The sequence below is a fragment of the Gekko japonicus genome, unplaced genomic scaffold (assembly GCF_001447785.1).
Source record: "Gekko japonicus isolate JY-2015 unplaced genomic scaffold, Gekko_japonicus_V1.1 scaffold1167, whole genome shotgun sequence".
Classification (NCBI taxonomy): Eukaryota; Metazoa; Chordata; class Lepidosauria; order Squamata; family Gekkonidae; genus Gekko; species Gekko japonicus.
The window spans coordinates 78940-97252 of NW_015165272.1; the positions used below are offsets into that span (position 1 = coordinate 78940).

The 18313-nt window shown below is 43.2% G+C and overlaps 1 protein-coding gene across 1 annotated transcript in view; it reads left to right on the forward strand.

Moving 5' to 3' along the window:
• Positions 1–18313, forward strand: part of NEB (nebulin) — a 242927-nt gene that overhangs the window by 56288 nt on the left and 168326 nt on the right. Inside the window, exons 30-42 of the mRNA XM_015410229.1 lie at positions 571–669; positions 2074–2178; positions 3080–3187; positions 4395–4706; positions 4819–5025; positions 6179–6283; positions 6850–6957; positions 10063–10374; positions 12647–12853; positions 13854–13958; positions 14309–14416; positions 15403–15714; positions 16407–16613. Of these exons, the coding sequence (XP_015265715.1) occupies positions 571–669; positions 2074–2178; positions 3080–3187; positions 4395–4706; positions 4819–5025; positions 6179–6283; positions 6850–6957; positions 10063–10374; positions 12647–12853; positions 13854–13958; positions 14309–14416; positions 15403–15714; positions 16407–16613 (2295 nt within the window). The remainder of the gene's footprint in view (positions 1–570; positions 670–2073; positions 2179–3079; positions 3188–4394; positions 4707–4818; positions 5026–6178; positions 6284–6849; positions 6958–10062; positions 10375–12646; positions 12854–13853; positions 13959–14308; positions 14417–15402; positions 15715–16406; positions 16614–18313) is intronic.

Consider the following 18313-nt stretch of genomic DNA (forward strand, 5'->3'; position numbering starts at 1 on the left):
ATGAGGAGAACCAACTAAGGGCTTCACCCCTTACCTCCAGGGAGATCAGGACCAAATGGTCAACTGTATCAAAAGGCTGCTGATAGATCCAGAAGGTTCAACAGTGCTGGCATGCCTTTAAAGATCCGGATCATCAAACTAAGTGAACTGTGACATCTCGGTCCCAAAGCCAGGCCTGAAGCCCGATTGAAAAGGTATTCTGGGCCCCTACCATTTAGAGAGTTAAAGGTCAAAGCCAGAAACAGGATCAGACTAATTTACCCTCATCCAACTGGGAATAAATGTACATAGAGAGTTCTGTACACCTGTAGAGACATCTCCAGCTAACTGGAAGATCATATGAACAAGTGAGTATGGAGTGCACAGTTACCCAGTCTACCAACTGTAACATTTTTTAAAAACTGAAATCCTAATAATCAATTTTTTGGGTTGGAGAGAAAGAAGGGGGATTGAACCCATTCCTATTTTTCCCCTATAGCATTCTTTCAAAATGTGGTAGAAATAAGTTAGAAAGGTGCTATTATCCATCAAGGAGGTGTAATAGTTCCTTTTTAATTATTTTTTGAACAGAGGAAATACCGTCAGCATCCAGACACTCTTAAGTTTACATCAATTGAAGATGACCCTGTTACAGTACAGGCTAAAATCAACCAGGCCCAAAGAAGCGATGTAAGTATTGGTTCTCATTGTGTCTCTCTGTGTGTGTTGGCCACTTGAGGTCCAAAAATGCTTATTTGACCACTAAGAATTTGGTAGAAATCCTATTCTCATCAGTCTAAGGAGCAAGACTGCCTACCTTGCACTGGAATAATTGGGTTTTTTTTTTTTTTTTGCTGTTCTGAAGACAGACTTGCAAAGAGAGAAGTTACGTTCAAATTAATTGAAACTATTAGCATTGTGGCCCATTCCTCCACTCATGAATGTACTTGAGCAGTTTAAGTTCCTTTGGATGCAATAGTACAAAATAGAATTAACCCTAATATTCTAACCCAGCCTACCAAAGGCTGTAGGAGGCATGTGTATATGAGAACAAAAATAATTCAACGTGTTTTGGCTTATGAGGCACTGTTAGGCATCTGTTTCTATAGTTATAAACATGGAAACAAAACAGGAGAAGCTGGTAGAAGTGCTATCTGTTGCAATGGGGATCTGGAGCAAACATCTCAGGGTTTTCCTCATTGTTTCTAAGCTTCTTCGCATACCAATTTAGCATCCTTTTTCTGAATTGTCTGTAACAGTTTGCAAATATTATGTGGACTTTAATTAGCCAGTTTTAAAACAGCTGCGGTGGCTCAAGTGGTTAAGACGCTGAACTGCAGGCTGTGGAAGGTCAGTAGTTCAGCAGTTCAAGACCCGGGTGCCGCAAGACGGGGTGAGCTCCTGTCTCTAGTTCCAGCTCCTGCCAACCTAGCAGTTCGAAAGCAAGAAATTGCAAGTAGATAAATAGGTACCACTTCGGTGGGAAGGTAACAGCGTTCCGTGCGCCTTGGTGTCTAGTCATGCCGGCCACATGACCACGGAAACGTCTTCGGACAGCGCTGGCTCTTCGGCTTTGAAACGGAGATGAGCACCGCAACCCTAGAGTCGGATTCGACTGGCTTTCGAGCAAGGGAACCTTTACCTTTACCTAAAACACTGGCTTGCGCATCTGAAAATGCAAACATATAGCTGATGAATGATAACACCAGGCTTCTGTCAATTTATTTTGTGGGTCAAAGCAATAGTAAGGAAGATGTGGTTCTCACTTCTTTGGGAACAACTGGGTCTAGCAGAAGATCACTGGTAGGCCCTTAGGTATATGTAATGGTTGAGGAAATTCTGTTTCACTGTATCTGAAGAAGTGTGCTTGCACACAAAAACTTATACCTTGAATAAAACTTTTTTGGTCTTAAAGGTGCCACTGGACTCAAACTTTGTTCTGTTGGGAGTCCCTGTTACACGTTTTTGTATGATTAGTCTAGAATGCACATACTTTGTGGCTTGCTGCTATGTAGGACACCACATCTTTTAAGCATGCCAGACTATGTATATGGTGAATGTAAAATCATTTTTCTCCATCCGTTTCTATTATAGGTCCTTTATAAAGCCAAAAATGAAGACACAGTTCACAAATATAATCTCCCAGGTGATGCACCTCAGTTTATCCAGGCGAAGGTTAATTCCTACAACATCAGTGATGTAAGCTTGCTTTTTAGTATGGTTTTTGTGCAATACAATGTTTAATATAGAGAACTAGCCATATATATATATAAATATAAATATTGTGTTTTGGAGTGGCACTCTCCAGAACATTCCACGTGGTCCCAAATCAGTTGGCTCCCTGATGTATCACTCAGAGGACTCCCCATCCACTGGCTGCATTGCCTGCGTCCCGCCCACAGAAGCGGCACTGGCCACAAATTCCCTCAGGAGACAGTTGCTTCCCCTCCCTGAAGGGCCTCTCGTTTGCTACCATGCAGCGGTGGTGGCCTGGTTTCCCCATGCCTGGCTCTGACAGGGTCTCCTCAAGGCAGCGGGTGGGAGGCAACCCCGCTCAGTCCGGGGAGACAAACGCTCTGAGGGCACAAGCTGGCCCGGCCCAAGCAGACCTCAGCGGAGCGGCAGAAACCTGGCGGCCGGTGACACGCACCCAGGAAGCTCCAGTCAGAGAGAGAGAGGTGGTGGCGGCACTCTCAAGGACGGAGGAGCGCCAGATTACGTGATGGGTGACACCGCTTGTCTGTTTGCTGAGGCTCGCTTGGTAGAGGCAGAGCCCAGCTGGAGGAGGTGGTGGCGGCTCCGCAGGCCTGCTGCAGGTGGGGGGATCCTGTGTGGCGTCCCCTGGTGCCTCCCACCTTGCCCAGGGGTAAGCGAGCCCAGCCCACTGCAGCGGGCTCCACCATTGTCCTCCCCATCTCCCCACACCCCAGGCTAGCTGCGCGCCCTGCCCCACAGAAGGGAGGGAGGGAGGAGGGAACCAGTCAGCAGGCAGCCTCCCCGGATGGACAGCCGCCCGTAGTCCAGTCTAGAGCTCGTTGTATTGCTTTTACAATGAGCTTGGCTGCTAGTATATATATAAATACAAACCATTGTCTTCTAGACCTACTACAAACTGGCGTGGGAAGAGCTGAAAACGAAAGGATACGATCTGAGATATGATGCTATTCCCATCAAAGCTGCCAAGGCTGCTAGACACTCTGCTAGTGATGTAAGTATTTTGTGTTCCAGTTGGTAGTTTTGGGGTTGAATCCTTCCAGCTTTACTGCTGATTGCCTCCTTACTGTGGCTCCTTCCTGGGTGGTTTCTTGATCCTCGTTAACATAATCCCAGACATAGCCTTTGGCATGTCAAAAACAGCCCCAATTCCTCTTCTGCCTATGTAAAAGCTGGTAGGATCCAACCAATTCTCAATGGGAAAAACCTATCGTAACAGTATATCTGAAGGAACTTAAAGTAGCTTATCATGTACCAGATTCAAGGTCTATTGGTACTAATTTCAAAATCTCAAACCACCCCTACTTCCTTGTGCAGAAAATGACCTCGAGATGCAGCTCAGTTATACAGTGCATGTTTCTGGCTGTAAAACTGAAGTCTTGATTGTTGGTTCAGATATAGTTTAAAAGAGGGCTGTTAACTGCATACGGCTGGCTGTTATCTTCACTTGAATTAATCATTTCACTCTTTTGATTTCCTTTTTTCTTTTCATCTCAGCATTAAGATACCTGATTACCTTCTGCAGGGGAGTTGCTGTGTGCTGTAGTCAACATCTCAGTGCAACAGAATTATTGCATTATAATTGTTAGGGTGGATAATTACCATGATTATCCTAAGCAGCTCCACTGTGGCAGTTACTGCATTTGCTAAGTCACTGGTTTTATGAAGAGTGCTAATGGCACGTGCAGATCTCTACATATACTAGGTTTTAGGACCTGCAAAGACAGAAAGTGTCACTAGTGTGCTAAAACTCAATGCAGAGTGGTGTACAAGCCATCAGTGGTCTGTGTCCAACTATGCAATTTCTCTGATGTAGCAGCATTTCCTGTTGTGGAAGAGGGCCCAGGAAGTACTGTAGATTCCCATGTTGCCCCCTGTGCTGTTCCTGAAGGTCCTCTGAATCCCAGGAACAAAATTATGGGGACATCAGTAGGCTTTAGCAGGAGGAGAATTGGGAAAGTCCTGTTCTGTGAAGTCTGCAGATTGTTGGATACATGCCAGCCATCACACAATCCTCTCTGCTTATGGTGCAGCAGCTGTCTTACATTCAAAATGGCTCTCATGCTGGAGCTAGTCATGAAAATATTGCCTGTTTCAGTTATATGGGCCTTCCCACTTAAAGAACAGTCCTTATATATAGCAAAAGCATTTTCCGTTCCATACCATAAAAAACATCTTATTTTTATTTTGTTATCTGACAGTTCCAGTACAAAAAAGACTATGAACGTGCCAAAGGCAAACTGATTGGATTCCAGAGCCTCCAAGACGACCCCAAACTGGTCCATTATATGAATGTAGCCAAGATGCAATCCGAGCGGGAGTACAGGAAGGGTTATGAGCAAAGCAAGACCAAGTACAACACTCCACTGGATATGGTCAATGTTGTAGCTGCCAAGAAGGCCCAAGAAATTGCCAGCAACACCAATTACAAGCACCTGGTGCACCATTACACTTTCTTGCCTGATGCAATGAGTGTGGCATTGTCCAAAAACATGATGCAGATACAGAGTGATGTAAGTGTGTCTTATTCAAGGTGGGTCTAAACAAACAGACAGGCAAAGAGAAATAAGGAAAGGATATCTACTCATCTACTCGTTGTCTTCTTCCTTCCTTTTTATTACCCAGAATCTTTACCATGCAGATTTCAACAGCTGGATGAAAGGCATTGGGTGGATTCCAATTGGGTCACTGGATGTAGAGAAAGCTAAAAAAGCGGGAGAGGCTTTGAATGAAAAAAATTACCGCCAGCACCCGGACACGATCAAATTTACCAGTGTGGTAGACTCACCTGTCATGGTCCAGGCTAAGCAGAATGCACTTCAGCTTAGTGATGTGAGTAGTTTGAAAGAAAGTACAGTATCTACTAAGAAAGAGGACACTGCATGAAATATTTATGGAAACCTGGAGTTTATTTTGGTTTATGGTTTCTATGCTATATCCTTTCATCCTTAGTCCAATGCAGACCCTCATTTTAAAGAAGAATAGCTCTACTAAACTCCCCTGACGATGAAACAACCACTATAAATACAATGCGTGGTAATAAAGGCCCAGTCTGCATCCAGCATTTGCTCTGCTGTTATACCAAACCCACACTGGAACAGAAATTCCCATCTACATTGCATGCCACTTTCACTTTGATTGAGTGTCGCATTTTATGGCGGTGTCCAGACTGCATGCTGCATTCACTTTGTTTGATCACTGGGTTTATGGTGGCTGTCTGCATAGATTTATGGCTGTTTTATGGCCATGGGGGGGGGGTGATTCTGCAGTCAGTAAGGTGTTGGCTGGGGTAGTTGAATGTGGTTTTGAACTGCATATTTTCCTCTTCCAGTGTGGGTTTGGTAAAACAACTGAGCAACTGCTAAATGCAGATTGGGCCAAAGACTGGTGGTGCCACTGTACCTTTGCAACTCTCTGTTCCAAGAGGCTTGTTTTGCCAGCTCAGTGTTCTGTTTTAGAAGGATGGCAAAACCCTTCAGGAGGACCTTTTCCCTCCTGAATTCAAGAGGAGCAAAACAAAATTTGAGACCACTTCTGTAAGATTCAGAACTGCTGAATATAATGAATGTGAATTTGATACCTTCTTCAGATGAGAATGAAACTGACTTCTAAATAGCAAGAGTTAATGTTATTCTCTCAATTACATATATTGGTATGCTTTCATGATTGTAATTTGTTAACATATACTTTTGAAAACATACCTATTCTCCACTGGGATATTTGTGGCTTTCTTTCAGATAAGAAGGCAAATTAGTATGCATGGAAAGGTACAGTGCAAATCTAAGCAGAGTTACACCCTTCTAAGTTCATTGAAGTCATGCCTGTTACCTTGGAAGTAAGTCCCACTGTGTCTAATGGACATTATTTCCAAGTATGTAGACAGAGAACTGCAGCCAAAAGCCATTGAACTAGCACATAGTGTTCTATGGAGTGTTCTACTTGGACACAGAGGCATTTATTATTACCCTGTTCCTTTCTTTCACAGAGACTATACAAATCTTCTGGAGAGGAAAACAAGCATAAGTACAACTTGCCTTCTGATGCCCCTCAGTTCATACAGGCTAAATACAATGCAGCTAATATCAGTGATGTAAGTGGTAATTGAAAAACTTTGGTTCATTTACAGCTTGGCAAATACAGATTGTTAGAAGGCAGATCACATTACCTCCCTTATTCTTATTTGTCTTTTTCACTGGGAAGTCTGGACATTTAATCCATTTCTTCTGCACTTCCTCATTTTAGTTTACAAACTGAGAATTATATATTCCTTATTGTCTATGATTATGTGCAGTTAAATAGAGAACAGCAGTTATATGTACTGCTGGGACAGTTCTGAATAATAATAATGATAATAATAATAATAAGAGTTGGGTTTTATACCATCTTTCTCTACCCTAAGGAGTCTCAAAGTGGTTTACAATCACCTTCCCTTCCTCTCCCCACAACAAGCACCTTGTGAGGCAGGTGGGGCTGAGCAAGTTCTGAGGGAACTCTGACTGGCCCAAGATCTCCCAGCAGGCTTCATGTGGAGAAGTTGGGAAATCAAACCTGGTTCTCCAGATTAGAGTCCGCCACTCTTAACCACTACACCACACTGACTCTCATTAGTAGTTGCTTATATGGCTTGCTAAATATTTTGATCTTTGTTCCTTCCAGACTTATTACAAACTTGGATATCAGGACCTACTAGCCAAAGGGCCCCATATACTTGGCGATGCTATTCCAATTACTTTAGCTAAGGCTTCGAGAAACATTGCTAGTGACGTAAGTATCCAAATCGATTCAGTTTGTATCACTCTTCAAAGCAGCCTTAGGGGATTTTGGCACCCTGTGCAAACGGCATCATGCTCTTCCTCTCCATGCTTAGATTATTTTACTTCCAGATTGAACAACTGCTATTCACTCATCCTGCCGGCCTTTGTGGTTTATTTATCTACAAAGTTTATATCCCACCTTTCGGACGAAACAGGGCCACCAAAATGGTTAAAGCAGAACATTATAAAACTTATCTAAAATCAGTTAAAACTGCAAATAAAACCAGTAATTAAAACATAGGGTAGGAAGGAGAAGTAAATAAGAGAACGCCAAATTACAAAAAAAGAAAAAATGTCTTCACCTAGTGGTGGAAGACAGTGATAGAAGGGGACAGGCAAATATCCTGGGGGAGGATATTTATGCCCTGATAGGACATATTTCACTTCTTCCATCATCACTCCATTGCAAGTCACCTGCCCTTGCTTATGCCCCTGTTTTCCACTTCCCATCATGTGCATGGTTATGGTGGCTCTGGAGGTCAGGTGTACTGCAGAGGATTTTAAAGTTAAAAGAGAAGTTAAAGGAGCTGGGGAGTACTCTCTGTCTCTCCTCCTCCCTCTTCCTTCACTGCTGCTATGAGGTGAGCAGCTGTTCTGTACTCTATTGGCCTCTTTCAGTGGCCTTTAAAATTTAAAGGGCCATTATTTTGAATAGGAAGGAGACCTGGTCTCCCAAGTCTGGAGGTCTACTGCCTGTTGAAACAGTGACCTTTTGAACTTTAAAGGGTATTTAAAGGCTGATGTGCCACACACCACCTGGGGCATGCTCTATACTCTCTAGTCACTCCTGCTGTCTCTGGGGGAGAGCAGTGTAGGCTCAAAAATTATTTTAATGTATTTTATTAGTTTCTCGGCACAATTGTAGTTTTTGTTCTGTTTTGGGAGTATTGTTCCAATATCCAGACATGACTTTCTAATAGAATAACAACATTCCTGATATTTTATGAAAACAATAATTGTGCCATTGCACATTCACTGCTCAGAGAGTAAGAACCATACCAGAAATCTGCAGGAAAAGCCTTTGAAAGGGCCACAGACCATCAGCAGCAGGGCAGTCAAGACATAGTTTTGAAGTGTGGTACAAAAACATGATAACTAGAGTTTTTTGGACTAGAGTATTTTAATTGATCTAAATTTTCGTAGATTCTACCTAAAAATAATGATATGAACCACAAAACAATGCAGTGATGATGAACGCTACCACCCATGGCTCTGCCACAGCATGTAATCTTTAGCTGCCACTAAAGGTCCATTTAAACTACATAGTTTTACAATATTTGTGAAACTATGGCAATGTGGTCTCTTTACTTCCTCAGGGAGAGGATTCCAAAAGATCCTACCACCGCCCCCCAAAAGAGTAAAACTCAACAGTGGTCAATTGGATAATTTTTAGGCAGGGAGACTAATAGTGGGACAGATGGTTCTTCAAGCAGGCAGGCCCAAGCGGAGTGGGGCTTAATGGTCGACAACACCCCTTTGAGTTGAATTTGGAAGCATATTAGATAAGAAGTGAAAATGTTTCAGGTCAGGAGCAATATGCTCCCAACCAGTGTTCCCTCTAAGATTAGTGTGAGCCAGCTGACAGTTTTGGAGCCTCCGGCTCACACATTTTTGTCTTAGCTCAGGAAGGATGGCTCCAGAGCAAATTAATTTATGCAGTAACCAAATCGCTCTCTCACAACTTTAATGCCAGTAGCTCACAAAGTAGAATTTTTGTTCACAAGATTCCACAGTTTAGAGGGAGCATTGCTCCCAACTCTGGGCTCAGTCTAACAGACAGGTAGCCATTTGAATCATCTGAATACAGGTAACAGTTTTACCTGATGTGTGTTAGGATGACCCGGATAACTACTCCAGGAGAAGGTTCTAGGACCTTGATAATCTAAATGGGCTTTCGTACAGCCACCCCAGCAGAATGCTTATTTCAGAAGGAGATCTCAATCCATCCGAGGGCATTCACTCTCGCTAGATGGCAAGCCCTCCCAACAGCAGTAGTAGCGGGCCAATGTAAAAAGATTCCTTTGAATGAAAGATTATGTCCCTGTGGCAGTTGCGAGATAAAAACAACAGAACATATCCTCCTTTACTGCTCCTTTTACCAAATGAATCGCTCAAAATTTATCTCCCCCCTGCTCAATAGAAACTCTGGGTGTTCAAATCTGGGATATGTTAAAATGTTGCTCCTGGGAGAAAACCCGCAGGTGACTGCACTTTGTGCAAAATTCTGTGCAGCAGCCTGCAAAACTTGCCCGAATGTTCGAGAAAGTAAGGAAACATAAAGTATGATATAAACCAATATATGTAATTTTATAAATTTTAAGTCTTAGGTTAAAATCCTTCTCTCATAATATATCTCTTCATATTATTGGAATGTTATTTACAATTTCTTATACAAAGTTTAGGAGCTGCGGTGGCTCAAGTGGTTAAGATGCTGAACTGCAGGCTGTGGAAGGTCAGTAGTTCAGCAGTTCGAGACCTGAGTTGCCGCATGACGGAGTGAGCTCACGTCTCTAGTTCCAGCTTCTGCCAACCTAGCAGTTTGAAAGCAAGAAATTGCAAGTAGATAAATAGGTACCACTTCGGTGGGAAGGTAACAGCGTTCCGTGCGCCTTGGTGTTTAGTCATGCCGGCCACATGACCACGGAAACGTCTTCGGACAGCACTGGCTCTTCGGCTTTGAAACGGAGATGAGCACCGCAACCCTAGAGTCGGACTTGACTGGCTTTCGAGCGAGGGAACCTTTACCTATACAAAGTTTACTATAGTTTTATCTGAAACTTTTAATGATTTTGGGTGATGTCTACGGTATATTTTGTTCTGTGTTTCATGCTGGTGTAATACCGTAATAAATCACTTTGAACTACATTGGTTTTCTACCATAAGGAGATTCTATGTTAGAAAAGTTTGCATTATGAAGTATGCAACAAGTTTTCTTGTTGCATACTTCACAAGGGGAAGTTTTCTTCACCGCAAAAATGGAAGGGAATTCTGCATACACAGTGTTTAGATATCCATGCATAATGACCATCTCTCTTTCTCTCTGCTGGAATTCTAGTACAAATATAAAGAGGCTTATGAAAAGGCAAGAGGAAAACATGTTGGTTTCAGAAGCCTACAAGATGATCCTAAGCTTGTCCATTCCATGAATGTTGCAAAAATGCAGTCTGACCGTGAGTACAGGAAAGACTACGAGAAGAGCAAGACTAGCTACCACACACCTGTGGAGATGGTCAGTATCCAGGCTGCAAAGCAAGCTCAGGATGTAGCTTCTAACTCCCACTACAAACACCTGCTCCATCATTATACGTGCTTACCAGATGCCATGAGTGTTGAGCTGGCAAGGAACAGGATGCAGATTCAGAGCGATGTAAGTATTACGGGCTTCAAAAATCTCCAAACAAACATGCTGTGCAATGCAGTTGATGTGGAGAGGAATGTAATTGTACTTCTAGGATGGTATCTCTTTTTCATTATTTCTAAGATTTAGTTATTTTTACCGAGGTTGTAGAACACAAGCTTTGTCCAGGATCCATGGCTATCAGGTTTGCTTGCAGTGCCATTCTAAAGCAGAGTAGTACCCTTCTACACCCATTGGGTTGTACTTAGGATGGCACTGTTATTGTTACAAAGGAAAGGGATAGAGACATGGAGGGCCCATAACTCCTTGGCTGTCTTTCAGCAATACATTTTCTCTTCTTCTTCTAATTGTACAATAGCTCTGACTTGCAAGGCACATCTACCTGTACTGCGGATGCAGATGTGTACCTGAACAAGGATGTATGTCATAATGCTGATCCAGTTTTTATTAATGGATGTGAGCCTGCATGGTGTAGTGATTGGCAGACCCAAGTTCCAGTTTCCATTCTGTTATGGACACTCATTGGATAACCTTGGGCTTGTCACATGCTCGCAGCCTGACCTCCCTCACAGAGTGAAGGATGAGGGGAGAATTTTGTAAACTGCTTTGGGTCCCCATTGGGGAGAAAAGTGGATATAAATGAAATAAATGTATTGAATAGAGGTCTCCATCTGAAGCCAATATGACTACAGGTAGATTGGCGCTAATATGCAGGGGGAAATTTAGTTAGCATCGCTAATTTTATTGTTTTATTACATTTATTTAAATGAGTTAAATTCAATAAACTAGTGCAGCTCATGCTGAATATGGGGTCATATAAGTTCTGTTAGATACTGTATTCCTTTCCCTCCCGCGTTTGAAATGCAAAGTACTTGCATACAAACTTTCATTCCAGTGACTGAATGTCCAAGGGATGTATTATATTGCACTGTATTTCATTGGTGCCTTTGAAAAAAAGATTGAACTGGGATTTGTACTTGGCTTGTAAAGTTTTCTAAATGTGTCCGCTGACTTTCATAGTTCCCTTTCCAATTTTAAGAAACATTACATTGTATTTTGTGTCTTTCATTCCCCTTTGGAAACAGGCATGGAGAACTGAGCAGAGATTTGAATCTGAAGCATCAAATGTTACCTTAACTATGTATATCATGTTCCATGCAGATATCATGTAGTTTAACAGAATTCTCACATTAGAAGCACAACAAAAGGATGCTGGAGGGGCAAATAGTTAAAGCCTAGGCCTTCACTTGGTCAAAAATGACTTTCTTACCTGAGGAACTCCCCCCCCCATCCTTATACTAATACCCAAGTTGCCCCCTCCGTGCAGATATCTATATCTGCACTTTGGGGGCACTTGGGGGGCAGGGGGAGGTTTGTGCACATGTGGGGCAGTCCCCACATGTGCACAAAAATAAAAAAAGTAAAAAAAAATTCGGGGGGATGTTTAAATCCCCCCGAAAGTGCAAGAGCGTCTCCTGTGCGTGCGCAGGAGACGCTCTGCAAACGCTGCCACCGGCCGGGTGGGTGGGGAGGGGGGGAGGCCGGGCGGGGAGGAGAGGCCTTGCTGCCGCCGCCGCCTCCTCCCCGGAGCCGGCAGGCCGGCTGGGTGGGTGGGTAGGAAGGCCTCGCTGCCGCCTCCGCCTCCTCCCACTACCTCCTTCTCCGGGCTCCAGCCCTCCGGCGGCCCGGGGGCTGCATCAATTAGTTTTCTCTGGAGCCACCTCCTTCCCGAGCGGAGACAAAAACGTGCGAGCCGGAGGCTAACAAGCGGTGAGCTGGGGGCGAACACGGGCCTCGCCGCTGCCGCCGCCCCCGCCGCCTCGGGGAGATGGGGGGGATGGAGGAGACGGAGCTCTTCTCTCCCCCCCCCACGAGTATCGCGGGTCCCCCTCTTGTTCATTTACAATTTAATAAATTTAGTGTATGGTTATGTATGAGCCCGCCTTGGTGGGGAGGGCAGGGTATAAATTGAATTAAATAAATAAATAAGTAAATAGCTGGAATCTGGAAGGGATAGATAAAAGTACCTTAGAATATATTAATGCAACGTCAGATGTAGGAACTGTTCATGGTAGTTTGTAAGCACCTAAGAATTTGGTAAGTTAGGTTGCAGCAGTGTAATATTCTGGAAAGTGTTCAAAGACAAAGATGAAGCATTGTGTTTATCTTTGTAGACAGAACTACATCTAGTTGAGTACAGCAGTTTTTGTAGGACACGGGAAATGTGTTATGTAATAATTGTTCTCTTCTTTGAATATCTGTTTGTTTCTTTCTCCCCTAGAATGTTTACAAACAAGACTACAACAGCTGGTTCAAAGGAATTGGATGGAGTCCTTTGGGTTCACTAGATGTGGAAAAAGTTAAAAAAGCTGGAGAGGCATTAGATGAACATAAATATCGCCAGCATCCAGACACCTTCAAGTTCACAAGTTTGTCAGATTCAATGCCAATGGTTTTGGCTAAGCAAAACACCAAGCAGCTTAGTGATGTAAGTTCTTGCAAATGCCAGCCTACCATATTTTAAATTAAAAACATAAATTTAAAAAATGACTGTGTTTGAAAATGTGCAGAATCATTCTTGAGTTTCTTTTCAGTTTGGTGCCTTAATTTCACGTACTTAAGAACAAAGAACGTGCCTTAATTTCACATTATTAAGAACGGTGACACTGGACTCAAACCTTGTTCTGCTTCAGACCAATATGGCTGCCCACCCGGATCTATCTTCATAGGCTTAAGACATTCCTAGAATTTTAAGGACAGTATCACAGTTCCTAGGCCCATACATCTAGTCTTTTTCTACTAGCACCAGTAGAACGGGAGGAAAAAGGACCACTGGGAAATGGTGCTACTCCACTTCTGAAATGGACAGGGAGAAAGAGCTTGCCCAGCCTACGTTGTGGGGCTTAGCTAGGTGCCTGGTCTTTGGCACCAGTCCTACATGGGCAAGGGTCACCCTTGATTAGGGCTGCAGCAGCCCCAGTGGGGGTGGCCCCCCAGGCCATTGGGCCATTGGGGTTTTTGTCCCTAAATTTCACTTGACTTGTCACTTTTAGTGCAGCTGAATTTGGATCTCAACTGGATAGCCAGATGGACTAGTACACTATGTACTGGTATTTTGAGAAGCTAGTTATGTTTGAACATACATTAAATGTACATAAATAGTCTGCTGATCAATTCAGAATTTGGAACCCGGACCTGACCAGGATAGCTCAGGCAAGCCCAATCTCGTCAGATCTCAGAAGCTAAGCAGGGCCGACCCTGGCAAGTAATTGGAAGGGAGACCTCCAAGGAATACCAGGGCTCAGGATGCAGAGGCAGGCTCTCTTAAAAATATCTAAGCCCCCAGTAGGAGTTGCCATGACTTCCAGGCATGCAAGCACACACACACACACACACACACACACCATTACCCCGGGGGGGGGGGGGAGAAATTGGTGACCTGTACCTGCTATGTAAGACTGATGACATATGCATTGTTTTCCTTTTAGATAAACTACAAAGTGGAAGGCGAGAAAGTTAAACACACTTATCACTTGGATCCTGATCTTCCTCAATTTATTCAAGCCAGAGTCAACGCTTATAATATAAGTGAAGTGAGTATTGTATAGGTTTCCCCCCCGTAAAGTGATATCCTCCTAATAATTAGAAAAGTTTTTTTTTTTAAAAAAAAAATTAGTTTTGCTTGTAATTTTCCCCATCACTCTATTTTACCTATAGGACAGGTAAACTATTCATTCCCTTTTCAGCTATAATGATAGTGCATTCTGTTTGTGCTGAAGCTGCCAATTCTTTTTTCCTACTTGATATGACAAAAATTACTTATGCAAATGGCCTTTTAGGTTGCCTTTTGGGACTGCAGACACTTAGATGCTCAGAACAAAAGGATAATATGCTCTTTCATAAAACGTTCAGGGTAAGACTAATGCTTTTCCTCCTATTTAAGGGTCATTACAAAGCAGACTGGAAGAAGCTGATTGCCAAAGGGTACGATCTGAGGCCAGATGCCATTTCTATAATTGCTGCAAAAGGTTCACGAAACATTGCCAGCGATGTAAGTTTAACTCCTCTAAAAATTCTTGGGTTGCAGGTGGTGGTGTGCATTTCTGCAGAAGGGATTATGATCTTCTGGGCAGTAGATTATTCTGTGCTGCTGAGGAATCAAGACTTCTTGCCGACTTTAGAAATCCTTAGTGAATTCTCATCTTTTCGTTATCTAATGGCGCCATCCTAAGCAGAGAGACACCCTTCTAAGCCCATTGACTTCAGTGGACTTAGAAGGAGGTAACTGTGCCTGAGATTGCACTGTAAATCACCACCACCACCGCCATCTAACCCGTGGCTACGGAAGAGTCACCTGCGTCTTCTGACGTGCTGGGCAAGCTTCTGATGCAGCTAAGTGGACACTACCCGTCAGCTATGCAGAGCTGGATTTCTACTCTCTGGTTCACCCTGAAGTGGGGAGACAGTTCCCAATTAATTCCAAAGTGAGGAAGGGGAGTTAGGCAAATTTCTGAGCAGCAGGAGGGAAAACCTCATTGAAAACCAAGACAGACGTATGTTACTGCTCAAGCTTTATTCATTTTCTTGGTTACCTGTCACCTAACATCTTCAGGACTACTAGGGCGGGCAGTTCCTGGCATGCTTCCCCCGTCCTTTGCTCCAGGGACTCCTGGGAAGCTGTGGCAGGTTGTGGTGCTGTCACTGCTGGGAGGTGGTGGTTTGGGCAGCAGGAGTGGGGGTGGGCTCCTATCTCTGGACACCTGACCTAGATGGCCCAGGCTAGCCCAATCCTGTCAGGGCTCAGAACCTAAGCAGGGTTGGCCCTGGTTAGCACTTGGGTAGAAGATCACAAAAGGAAGTCTAGGGTTGCTACACAGAGGCAGACAATGACAAATGACCTCTGTTCATCTATTGCCTTGAAAACCCTACAGGATTACCATAAGTTGGCTATGGCTCTTGTCACCATCAATTATGCCTAACTATTGACTGTTAAAAACTTTTAAATTAATTGTCAAACTGTTTTGGTTTGTTTTCCAGTACAAGTACAAGGAAGCCTATGAGAAAGATAAAGGAAAACAAGTTGGGTTCCGTAGTCTGCAGGATGATCCTAAATTGGTCCATTATATGAATGTGGCCAAACTACAGTCCGATCGGTTATATCGGAAGGATTATGAAAAGAGCAAGACTAAGTATCACACCCCTTTCGACATGTTCAGTGTGACAGCTGCTAAGAAAGCCCAAGATGTCGTTACCGATATAAACTACAGACAATCTTTACATAATTACACCCTGTTGCCTGATGCCATGAGTCTGGAATTGTCAAGAAACAGGATGCAGATTCAGAGTGATGTATGTTATTTGTTGATGATGGTGCTTGTGGTCATAGCACTAACTAATATCTAGGAAGGATTGTGGCAGAATGCTAAGCTAGGATTCTATCCCTTTAGATCCAATTGCTCAGGGTTTTTTTTGGCTCAGATGTGCTGATTTGACAGACGCGATGCATGTTGTGCTCTGGTAGATTCTGAAGTCATTGCACTTTCCCAATTTTTTTTGACATGTGTTACACCTTTCTTGATGAATTAATAGGCTTAATCATAGGACTGAGGAAAAGGGATGGATATTGTCCCAGCTTTAATAGTGGAGGAATATGATTCACTTCACTTCCTCCATTTTAGTAGGAATCCATAGTCACTGAACCAACTGTTTTAAAATGGCTGCCAGGAATGGTCGGAGTGATGATTGTGGCCAAGCACCAAGTAACACAGGTCATACTTACCAGACAATGGATTTATATTAATACATAATATCCTCCTTCAAAACAGTCTGTGTTTCTTGGCTATGATAAGGTACCCTCGAGGGGAGGCCATTTGCTCAAAATGGTTATGGGCTTCCACTTTAGGGGACAGGAGTTCACTGGGATATGATATGGAGCCACCATCCCAACTACAGACCATTTTGTGGCAGTGGAAGAACATGTTACTCTTAAATGTGAAAGCTGACATTTCTCTTTATATCCCATTTCCCCCCTTCCTTTAAAGAATCTTTACAGAGCAGATTTCAGTACCTGGCTGAGAGGAATTGGTTGGGTGCCAATTCAGTCTCTAGATGTAGAGAAAGCAAAGAAGGCCACTGATATTCTTAGTGAAAGGAAGTATCGTGAGCACCCAGACAAGCTGAAATACACTCTTGACATGAATTCCATGGAGCAAGTGCTTGCCAAGCAAAATGCCATTACCATGAATAAGGTAATTAAAAACACACGCCTATTTTTTCCTTTGATGAGTGTAGCTGTCTTTCAAAATGCAAAGTGTATGAGAAGGATATGTAGATTCTGTTCTTCCAAAATAATGCTGCTGAAAATTAAGAGTACCTATTGTGAGAAGGGAGAAAGGGGTTGTGTGACCATATGTATGATCACTTAAAGAGCATCAATTTCAAGTAAGCAACCTACTTTTTTTGTGTTTAAGAACACTTATTTTCAGAGTGTTCTAGTAGGTTATTAGCAGTGCCTTCCTAAGCAGAATCATACCCTCCTAAGCCCATTGACTTCAATGGACTTAGAAAGGTATAACTCTGTTTAGGATTATACTGTAGAAGCGTTACCTACCCCAGTTGGCTCCTTGGAAGTGATTTGGTACAAACAAACACTATTCTGAGCTCTTTTCTGACATTTGATTGTGGCACTTCAGCTGTGTGTTATGAGAACATATGTTATGCTTGATTCTCTTGCTACATGCCAGTACTGTTTTGTCTAAATGAAGCTACAAAATGGCAACAAACATACCAGGAGGGTTGTGTGTAGCACAATCTCCTCTTATGCATAGTTGGAGAACCAAAATTAAGCATCTGGAAAAACGTGCTGGGGAAATTATTTATGGAAGTGAATTGCATGGCAATCTGACTTTATTACTCCTGCTATATAGCAATGACTCACTTTGGGCCAAGTCACTGATTTGTTTGGCCTGCCAAGATTAGATGTCTATAACTGGTAGACACAATCCCTCTTCTGTTTCCCCCCCAGTTCGGGTCTATTGGACCTAAAAAAATTTGGGATCCCAAAACCAGCAAAATATTCAGAGCCAGGATTCTTCTGAAATCCTGATTTTTTTTTTGGGGGGGGGTTTCCAATAGACTTGAGATGACCCCCCCAAAAAAACCCAGGAAGGGCAAAGCTGCAAAACACAGCTGAGCAGTGGGGAGGAAACAGCTCCCCGCCTCTCAGCTGTTTCCCCCATTTTTTATCGAATCCTTTTTTCCTCTAAATTTTATCTCTAAACTAGGCTGGTTTAAAGGGACTACAAAAGAAGCAGGAGGAGACAGCTGAGAGTTGGGAGCAGTCTCCCCACCTCTCAGCTGTTTTCACCATTTTTTCTGCTGTCCCTTCGAACCAGGCTGGTTTAAACAGACTTCAGAAGAAAGTGGGAACAGCTGATAGGCAGGGAGCAGTCTCCCAGCTGCTCGGCTGTTTTCTCTGATTTTTTTCTGCAGTCCCTTTAAACCAGGATATTTTAAAGGGACTGCAGAAGAAAGGAGGAAACAGCTGGAAGGTGAGGAGCAATCCCCCAGCCTCTCAGTTGTTTCCCCCATTTTTTCCTGCAGTCCCTTTAAACCAGGCTGGTTTCAAGGGACTGCAGAAGAAGCAGGGGAAAACAGCTGAAAGGTGGGTGTGGTAAGAAATTTTAGAAATATAGAAAGTTTGGGTTTAAAACAGAACCTAATAGCTTATGAAATCCATATATCTGTCTGTCTTTGCTAGCAAAACAGTAAGGAGGCCTGGCCTGTTTCAAGCGCTTTGTTCTAGACAAATCTCTTTATCGGTCACCCAGGCAAAAGTTCACAACATTCCATTCCCAGGATCTGAATCAATGAAAATTTCCATAGGTGTGAGACTCACAATTTCCTAGGCAATAAACTGCAGCTGGTCAGGAAGGCCATTTGAGGAGTG